At 47.4% G+C, this 10,517-nt stretch overlaps 1 protein-coding gene across 1 annotated transcript; it reads left to right on the forward strand.

The window, feature by feature from the left end:
* The first annotated feature begins 4,568 nt into the window (after positions 1 to 4,568).
* On the forward strand, positions 4,569 to 9,858 carry LRATD2 (LRAT domain containing 2). Its single transcript, XM_015097736.3, has 2 exons — positions 4,569 to 4,941; positions 5,497 to 9,858. The coding sequence occupies exon 2, from the start codon at positions 5,593 to 5,595 to the stop codon at positions 6,550 to 6,552; it is 960 nt and encodes a 319-aa protein (XP_014953222.2). The 5' UTR covers positions 4,569 to 4,941; positions 5,497 to 5,592; the 3' UTR covers positions 6,553 to 9,858.
* Positions 9,859 to 10,517: the final 659 nt, after the last annotated feature.

Here is a 10,517-nt window from a genome sequence, read left to right on the forward strand (position 1 = left end):
CCTCGGAAGTGTGTGGAATGTGATACTTGGGTCACTGGTGAGGGAAGATGAAGCCACAGGATGGCTGAGAATTGAAATCTAACTCAAGTTACCTTATGGCTGCTCTTGAGGAAGGTGCCTTGGGGGCTTCACCCTTTGGTCACTAGGCTCTATCTGCTGGAAGGCCTTTCCTCCCATATAGGACCTGCTTCCTCTCTCATCGCTGTAGGGTCCACTTCCCATAGGGCGGCCAGTGACAACCCTAAACCCCCAAAGCTCTCCCACGGCTCTAACGGCACCCGTCACAGACCTTCTCACTGATGGTGCTGTTACTATTGTTCAGGCTCCTCTGTCCATGGGATTTCCCAGGCAAGCATTCTAGAGTGTGTTGCCCTTTCCTTCTCCGGGGGATCCTCCTGACCCAGGGATTGAACCCAAGTCTCCTGCATTGGCAGGTGACTTTACCACTGAGCCACATGGGACGCCAACCATGCTCTAGCTGCAAACTTTTTTCCTCAGCGCTCCAATTCCTCTGCGCTTGGTGCTCATGGAGGAATGCCAAGGCCACCTCCTTCTCAGCCTTTAAGTCCCAGCTCAAGTTTCACTTCTTCATGAGCCTACCTCTGACCGTTTTATCCAAAGGCCCTCCCACCTCCCCATCCCAACCCCCACCCTCTCTGTAGCCACAGTTACTCAACCCCCTCACCCTAGTCTATTTTTTGATGGCCTTTATCTCTCTCAGAAATGAATACATTTTTACTTGAACTTGTCAATTGTCTCCTCCCATCAACATAGAAAAGCCATTAAGAGAAAGGACTTTGTCTACTGTGTCCATGGCTTTATCTCTGGAGCCCAGTAAAGCCAGACACTCAGATATTTTTAAATATTGAATAATGTATTTGTCCCTATTTAAAACAAAGAGGTTATGAGCATTGGGGCTTGAAATCAAGCAGGCTTGTGAGATGGTCCTACTTACCAGTTGGAAGAAGTCACTTAGCTTCTTTCAGTTGAACTGTCCTTTATAACAGAATGAATAGGTCACTCAGTGGTAGATGCCATTGTTGATTTTAGGGCTGGTCACCCTAGCTGGTGCAAGCTCCTGATGGCAGGCACTTTAACATTCACCTTTGTATCTGCATGCCTTGAGACCTCCCCTGAGCATCCTCTACCTTCCTGTCCTGTGGTACATTTTATATTGTCCGAAGGAGTCTGTATCTCATGGGGACATGAATACCTGCAAAGCCTAACGCAGTGCCTATTATACTTGTAGAATAAATGAATGGTGTTTAAGACTAACAGGTACCTAGCCGGTTTTCAAAAAATACAGTTTGCATTAAGCTCTTTTTAGAAAAGATATTTTAAGTATATGAATTAAAGGATAATACCAGATGCTATGTGTTCAAGTGCTGAATTACATATAATCAAGTGACACAATGTATAGCATAAAACTGGATGGCAGTGGTGGCCAACACAGAGGTTCCCAGGGCCAGTCAAGGCACTAGGAAGGCGAGATGAATAGGACAGAGACTGGGGCCAACTGGAGGCTGCATCTCATCTCAAAGGCAATTTCTGCTCAGCTCTAGCTTTTTGTTGCTATCCTGGAATGTGGGCCCAATGGTCTCATTATCACTGACACTTTCAAGTGAATCTGGAACTCTGAATTTTTAGGTGAGATTTCCCAAGTCTCCAAATTATCAATTAAGTTTATTAAACAAGCATTTGAGATGAGCAAAGCAAGTCTGGGAGCCATTCTGCAACCTCTGACCAAGAGCCCTCGGGGATCAGATGGAGGTCCTAACCAGGCATTTATGGAAGAAGCTACATAGGAAACAGGCTATTGCTATGTCCAAGAATTCCCCTCAAGCGTCCATCAAGAACTTACCGAGCACTTACTGAGTGCCAGGTATCCAGATATAAAGATAACTCAGAACCTGTTCCCTCTGAGACTTTATGGTTAGTCAAGTCAAGAACTGTTGTTGAGGGGTGGGATAGGAGGGGTGGGAGAGAGGAAGGAGTATATGTATCTAGCTAATTCACTTTGTTGCACAGCAGAAACTAGCACAGCATTTTAAAGCAATTATACTCAAAAAATAAACTAGAAATGCATGGTTGAAATACAGTAATATCAATTCATTACATTGGGATGGTTCTATGTACTTTGGAGTTTATTAAATATCTATTTTGATGATAAAACCATCTATCAGTACTTTTTAAAAAATCGATTGAAGTTTTCAAGCTTGTATTCAAGATGATTGTATCTTAAAATGCAGATAATGTTTTATATTCAGGTTATGTCAAGAATATTGTTTTGCTTCCCTTAAGGTTTAAAGAATGCTTTATGTAAAGTCCAATAATTGGACCCTTTATTATTTAAAAAAAAAAAAAAAACAGAAAAACTGTTGTTGAGTCACTGTTGTGAACAGAGCTCATCAAGGTAATAGGCTAGACACCTGGACAACTAGGTGTTGCTTACTGACTCATTAGATCTGTGCCAAACTACCATACTAGTGTGTCCTTCTATGGATGCTCCCACCATCAGGGAGCCTACCTAGTACCACCTAGGGACAAAGTGGCCTACCATAACTGATGGTAGCAGAGGTTTCACAGTCTAACAGACATGAGATGACTGGCCATTGGTTCTCATAGTCTAACACTTCCTCTCCCTCCTCCCTTGTAAAATGGGTATTTACATGAGCTCTTCAGTTCAGTTCAGTCGCTCAGTCGTGTCTGACTCTTTGCGACCCCATGAATCGCAGCACACCAGGCCTCCCTGTCCATCACCAACTCCCGGAGTCCACTCAGACTCACATTCATCGAGTCAGTGATGCCATCCGGCCATCTCATCCTCGGTAGTCCCCTTCTCCTCCTGCCCCCAATCCCTCCCAGCATCAGAGTCTTTTCCAATGAGTCAACTCTTCGCATGAGGTGGCCAAAGTACTGGACTTCAGCCAAAGTACTTCAGCTTCAGCATCATTCCCTCCAAAGAAATCCCAGGGCTGATCTCCTTCAGAATAGACTGGTTGGATCTCCTTGTGGTGGCAAATACTATTCAGGTAAAACAGCACCTCCCAGAGCATGTGTTATCAAAAAGTCCAGGGAGGGGACTCATCTGGTCACACATGCCTGAGGCTGGTCAGAAAATACTTAATCTACACAACAGACACACAGAAGTCTGGTTTGGGTCTAATTTATACTGTGATCTTAGACTTGCTGAAGGACTAACTCCCATCACAGCCCTGCCAATACTGATTGTTGGTGTTAAAAAAGTACATAAGTAGAATGATTTCTCCTCCTCCACACTCCAAACTAAAAAAGATCGCAGTAGTGTTACTATACTCCTGTTTCCACTGATCAGAATACACACTGAATAAATAATTGTGTTACCTGGAAAAACTGAGTCAAAAGAAACAGTGATGGAAAGCAGAGTAGAGGAGGTCTTGAATTGCATTCTTAATTCCACCAAGAATTACTCTGGGTGTTTCAGTGAAAGTCTGTTTAGTGTCAACCCTCCACCACCCAATCTGATCCATTATTAAAAAAACAAAACACTTTGGTAACTTTCATCTTAGATACAAGAAACAAAACCAACCTGGAGGGGAGAGAGAGGAAGTATCCTCCTAGTTTAGGTTAATAGGCAGTACTGGCCTTCTGTCACTTGCTTCTGTAAGTTAGCAGGAAGGAAATACTTTCACTGAGGACCTCTGCTAATATGTCCTTAATTTAAAGACAATTAGGCAATTCCTACATCCTCTACCCCCAAGATAAACCACCAGAGCTGAATGCCCTCTTTCACTATCCACTGGATGAACCGATAATTCTCAAAACAACAATGGAGGTTATGAAGAATCTACTTTGTACTAACTTAGAAGGACATTAGTAACAGCCTAGGTCTTGGAATTAAGTCCCTAGCCAAGTCTTCTTTCTGCTTTGTTTCCTTTCTAAGAATTTTTTTTTTTCTTTTTTCCTACCTGAAAGTTTCATAGGACTTATTCTGGAAATACCTCTAAACAGAAATACTTCTCCAGTTGTCCTAGTAAAAATTATTTTGTGACCTTTGGCAAGAAATTGATTCTAGGGAAGAAAAGAAAGAAGCAAAAGTCTGTTTGCTTTCTAGTGACTTGACTGTTCCTCCCTCTCCAAGTACTCTGGGGATGAAGAGGCAGAACAAACACCAAACTCCTCTCTACACTGGCAGGTGGCCATTGCTTTCCAACTTCATTTTAAAGCTCACAGCTCCGAAAAACATGACCGGAGTAAGCAGCGCGGACTCCACTACAGGTCTTACTCTGAGAAGGTAATTAAGGTCTCCATTACTCAGGTGCACACAAGCGCGCGAAGACTGCCAGCCCACACAAGCCTTTCGGTTATTTACCAGCGGGATTTAAACCCGCTCGGAAGCGGGGGCGTGGCCTGGGCGGAGCCCCGCGGCCTGGGTGGGCGGGGCGGAGGCGGGGATGCCGGAGGCTCAGCGCGGTGCGAGAAAGACCCGAGCTCTGGGAGCGAGCTCCTGTCTCTTTAAATGCTAGGGGCTGCGCTCCCGCCCTGGGAGCCCGGAGCCGGATCTACAATCCCGTCCCTCCCGCTCCGGCGCTTGTTGCTCGCCCGGCCCGAGCGGGAGCTGCCGCCGCCGGGCACCGAAGCTGCTTCCTTCTCCTTCTTCTAGAGAACCCCATCTCCTCCCCCCACCCCGCGAGATCCGGTTGAGGGGGTGAAGCAGCCCCAGCAGGAGGGAAGGGGTGCGGCGTGAAGAGGCGCCGCTCCCCGCCTTCAAGTCTTGAGGCGCTACGTAGCCGCGAGGGGCAAGACATGCTCTGCTCCCTCCCGCCCAGCCTCGCAGTCGCCGGCGCCGGGAGAGGAGAGACCGCGGAGCCCACACCTGCAAACTCGCCCTAGAAGTCTCAGGGTGCGGCGGGGTAGGGGGCGGGGGGCTCCCGATTCCCCACGGCCTCCACTTCTAGGCGGGTGAGTTTGCGCCAGTAACCCAAGCCGGAGGGCGGGTGCGCGGGGGAAGGGCGGGCGAGAAGGTAGCAGGAAGCGCCGCAGGTGAGCCAGGTAGGGCGGCTCACCTGTCTGGGCTGCGCTGCGGGATCCTCGCCGGTTTCCTTAGCGAAGGAGGGGGGCGGGGACGTCTCTGGAACCCACTTAGGACCCTGAGATGAAGGGGTGGGGTGGGGGGAGGATAGGAAAGGGGAATTGGAGTAAAGTTTCTTTGCCCCCTTCCTGCTTGACATTGGCAGGTAGGGCCCTGGCGGAAGCAGTAGGAGTCGCTGATGCAATGGGCTTCTGCCCGGGCGAGGTCAAGGGCTGGGGGCAGGGGCGAGCTGGAGTTGCCCGGCCTCCTGTGACCGTGGCCCTGGAGGCAGAAAAGAGAGAGAAAGCTCTCTGCATCTGAGATTTCCCCGTAAAATGACTCCAGGTGCCCGGCCCACAATTTTTCTTCCTCCTCTCTAAGAACAGATCGCCCATATCACGGAGGAGCGCCTCCTACACGGCTTCCTTGCTTTCCTCTCCCAACAGGTGGTCTCAACCCCTGTCCGGGGACCGGTGCCAATGACCCTAGTGGTGGTTTCGCTTTCTCCTCTGCCGGCGGCGTGAACGTATGCCCGCAGCGTGATGGGCAACCAGGTGGAGAAACTGACCCACCTAAGTTACAAGGAAGTGCCCACCGCCGACCCGACGGGCGTGGATCGGGACGATGGGCCCCGCATCGGGGTCTCCTACATCTTCTCCAATGACGACGAAGACATGGAGCAGCAGCCGCCGCCCCAGGGATCGGATGGTGGGGGCGGGGGCGGGGGTTTGCCCGACGGCGGGGACGGGCCGTCGCTGCCCCCGCCGCAGCCCTATGACCCGCGGCTGCACGAGGTGGAGTGCTCCGTGTTCTACCGCGATGAGTGCATCTACCAGAAAAGCTTCTCGCCGGGTTCCGCGGCGCTGAGCACCTACACGCCCGAGAACCTGCTCAACAAGTGCAGGCCTGGCGATCTGGTGGAGTTCGTGTCGCAGGCGCAGTACCCACACTGGGCAGTCTACGTGGGCAACTTCCAGGTGGTGCATTTGCACCGGCTAGAGGTGAGCAACAGCTTCCTGACGGATGCGAGCCAGGGCCGGCGCGGCCGCGTGGTGAACGATTTGTACCGCTACAAACCGCTGAGCCCCAGCGCCGTGGTGCGCAACGCGCTAGCGCATGTGGGCGCCAAGGAACGCGAGCTGAGCTGGCGCAACTCTGAGAGCTTCGCCGCCTGGTGCCGCTATGGCAAGCGCGAGTTCAAGATCGGCGGCGAGCTGCGCATCGGCAAGCAGCCCTACCGGCTGCAAATCCAGCTCTCTGCGCAGCGCAGCCACACGCTTGAGTTCCAGAGCCTGGAGGACCTGATCATGGAGAAGCGGCGCAACGACCAGATCGGGCGCACCGCGGTCCTGCAGGAGCTGGCCACGCACCTGCACCCCGTCGAGCCGGACGAGGGCGACAGCGACGCTGCGCGGACTACGCCGCCTCCCGGGCGCCCCCCCGCGCCCAGCCGGGAGGAGGAGGAGGACCGAGAAGCGGTGGTGCACCGACGGGGGAGCTGAGGAGCTGTTTGCAGCAGCCGCCGCCCTTGCCCGCTCCCTCCTCTTACTCCCTCCTCCACCACCTTCTGGGCCCCATCTGGGCTCCTGGGCCATTAGGAAAACGGAGAGTTGGCGCAAAGCGCAGCCAGCTGCGGCTTGAGTTTGTTATCTTGGACGGAGGAGAAAGAGGGAGCAGGTAGGAGCACTTTGGCCGGGGGCGCTTCTCGGCCTCTTGCCCGCTGGCTTAGTCCGCCTTCTTTTCCCCAGATGAGGCAAACTGTGGGCTTGCCAGACACTTGAATCCCTGCTGGACTTGGGTCAAAAATCAGCTCTTCTGAATTTAGGGATGGAGACAAGTTCGGAATGCCAGTGCCTGCCGCTGCCTTCTGCCCCGCTTCCCCTCCTACCCTGGGCTTGGAGGATGCCCTGTAGTAAGGCCAGAGCAGGTTTGTAGTGTGCTTCCATCCCCCGAGGAGCCGTGTGAGGGATCCGGGAAGCTGGGGTGATTTATTTTATGGTTTTCTTGGGGTGCAAGGCTGGTGAAACCTGGACCAGGTCTGAGATCAGTAGACTGAAACCGAACAACTCCCTGTGAAGTGTAACAAATAGTTTAGTAAACTTGGGCTGCAAAACAAAGACTTGGCTACCTCAGCCCGCCCCATCCCCCAGCGATTTGTCTTTCGGAGCTGGCTTCTGTCTGGGTCCCCTGAGCGGCCCACCGGTTCCCAGATTTCAAGTAAATCGTTGTCACAGGCCAGCTAAGGGAAGGATTCTATTCTGGTTCTGTTTTGCCGCCTTTGTTTATAGCCTGCTATTGTAGGCACTTAAGAGCTGCTGTGTTAGTTACCAAAGGAAGGAAGAGCCCTTTGTGTCTCTGATCTAATTAAACCTGCTGGCCGTGTTCATCCTCAGGTCAATTTCCTGTCAATCCCCCCTGCTAACCCCCTTCTGGTATAGTGAAGGTAACTTGTTTTCTTAATTTAAGGCTTTGGTGGTGGTCCTGTGCATTTTTTTTACCCTTTGCTATCTCACCCCCTTCACTCACTCCTGTTTGCCTGAGGTCAAATTTTTGTCTTGAGGCATATTTCAATGATAAGGTATTGCTAGCCACACTTGATACGATATGTAAGTGAAAGAGGCTCAGTCACTTTGTGACCCCGTGGACTATACAGTTATTTTGTGACCCAGTTTTTACTGTTAGCGTAGGATCATATTTGAACGATCCATATTTAAGTGATAGAGCCATGGCCATCCTCAGGCATCCTGCCTGGAGATCTTTAAATCAAGGCAGCAAAACTTGAAGGATTTCTTTGTATTCTTACATTTTTTTTCAAACTTAGGAAGTCAAGGCCATGAGTTTTAAAAGCCTAGACCTTCATAGCACCACAACATGAATTCATTTAATTACAGGGGCGTAGGCTATGTTCCCTGTTTTCACAGGAATCCCCAGACGTATCCTATCACTTTGACTGTTAAAGATGAACCGCACTCAGCTCTGGTCCAGGACTTTGGAGAAACATCGATCTCCTGTTGAAAATGTTAATCCAGTTTCCTTCTTGAATAATCTCACAGCTTTGTGTTTGTTTTCTTTTGCTTGTGGAAAAGCGGAGCAAGGTAAAGCGGGTAAAGACATTTAGGAGAGCCTATTAGATTTGAGTTGTCTTTTGTGTTGAACAGAGTCAAGGGCAAGTTGAATGTAATGACCGTTGTGTAGGCAGCAGGAGGGAAGAACAGAACAGCACTGTCTCGCAGCTCTGGGCCAGCTCTCTTCCACTCTCGGATCTCTGTCTCCCTCTTTCAACCTTCAGTGGGAAGTGAATGTCATCAGGCACAGGGATAGCAATGACTCTTTGTTGCAGCTTTGCGGGAAATCTCAACATGAAGGAAGAACTCCTATATAATCCACATCCATAGTAGCAATTCTGCCTCTCAGGAAGAGGTTTTTGATAACAGGACTTGAAAATGAGCTAGAAGAGTTAAGAGATCTTCGGATTCGGCTTTTTCATATGTTTTTACAGAGCAACAGAGATGTGAAGTACGTACATAATGCTTTTGGAACCGTGATTCTGTTGGAAGTTTTATTAGGGTCGTCATAGTTAAAGTAAAGCATCAACCAGCCAGTGGAAGTTGCAAAGAAAGGGGATCGAATCAACTGTTGGCATCGTTCTTGAAGATGTGGATAAGAGTTTTGAATGTCCAGACAATGGCTACATCTGGCACTTTAAAATATATATATATATATTTAATTTTTGTTTCTCCTCATGACCAAGACTCTAGAACTGTTTTGTACTGTGAATTACGGATGCTCTTTGAAGGCAGGGAATATTGATTCTAATGTTCTTCAGAAGCTCTGGCAGGGATAAACAAGACACTCAACTGGAACGGATGCTAAATGTAATCAGACAAATTCTATTTTCTTACTTAAGCAAATATTTTATTGAGACTGCTTATGTATAGCAAAGGAGCCCACAACTTCAGCTACACAACTTTTTATATTGAAAGAACTCACACTTTTTGTAGCTTTTATTCCACATTTAATTTAAAATGACTTTATAGCACTAACACATCTAGCAGAAGACTTTACTCCAGACCTTTAAGGAAATTTTTAGTTTTTATGAAAAAGTGATACTTCAGTGGTTACATTTCTCATGTCTTTGGTGCTTATGTCCCTAATAGCACCAGTCAACAACACCGCAACCACATGGAAACATATTTTTGGAAGCAAAACTTTAATTTTCTACAACATATAATATGGATAATGAAAAAAATTTAAGGACTACTTGTTTCCTATATTTTTTTTCCCCTTAGAATGGAATCCACTGTGTTGAAGACTTGATATGTGATTGTCTAACCTTTTTTTTTTAGTTAGAATAAAATCTGTTGTGTCATGATCATTGAAAGGGTTTGTTTGGGAAGTTATGTTTTATTTGTGAGGTTTTTTAAATCAAGGTATCTAAACAACTGGTTTATTCAACTTTTCATTATATTGTCTTGTTCTTACTGATAATACCTGTAACCTATGGAGAATTATATCAGTTAACTTGATAAATTCCACATGCATTTTATTTCCTAGTGTAAACTTTATTTTTGTTGACAGTTATATATTAAATCAATGTTATGTTCTCATACCACTTCTTGAGAAGGAGGTTCCAATTTGAAACTATCATTTCCTTCAAAATGAAGGGTAAGTGCTTAGTTAAATAAAAGATTGATGGCATCTTTTAAACCATTTCTTCCTCACTATGTCTCATTACAATAAAATTTGTCAAATCCTTTTGAAAAATGCTCTGAGGGTTTCCAATAAACCATCAATTAGTATTAACTACATTTACTTCTATTTTTTTTTTCTTTTTGAGTACTTTTTTCCTGCCTTTTTTTTTTTTTTTTATTTGGTCGAAAGCCAAGCTCCTCAGCTTAACCGTGATTTTTGCATTGCTCAGTAAATATTTTGATGAATTCATTTAATGACTGAAAACCCTCCCTGCATTTACCATGTGAGAATTAATCACCCATTGCTTCTAAGCTCCTTGTTCATGAAGAATGTCTCATAAACATAAATTTTCAATACACATTGATTTTTCAGAATCAGTGCAAACTTTGCTAGAAACCACACTCACAGTTTGGAATCTATATTGGGGAAGTAATAAAATCAGTGACCATGTTGTGTCTTAAGTGGTTTCAGAATCCCAAATAGAATGGGTTCGCTGAGTGATTTTAATTACAGGGAACAGGCAGATGTGCCCTGGTGACAAGATAAAGGATGCAGGTGTCAGCAGTAGATAGGGAGCAGATGTGGCCTCTGGGACTGGTGTGCAGGAGACCAGCAGTGATCTGAAGGCCAGCACCTGAAGCCACTGCCAGTCCTGTAAGGCTCAAAAATCTGGACTCTCTCAATGGACTTCCATGAGGGTTTTAGATAGGAAGATTATTGAGTGGTGAAAGTTATTGAAAGCTCAAGCAGCAGTGAGACTGTTTTTCCTTGGAGC

Source organism: Ovis aries, chromosome 9 (assembly GCF_016772045.2).
Source record: "Ovis aries strain OAR_USU_Benz2616 breed Rambouillet chromosome 9, ARS-UI_Ramb_v3.0, whole genome shotgun sequence".
NCBI classification, from domain to species: Eukaryota; Metazoa; Chordata; class Mammalia; order Artiodactyla; family Bovidae; genus Ovis; species Ovis aries.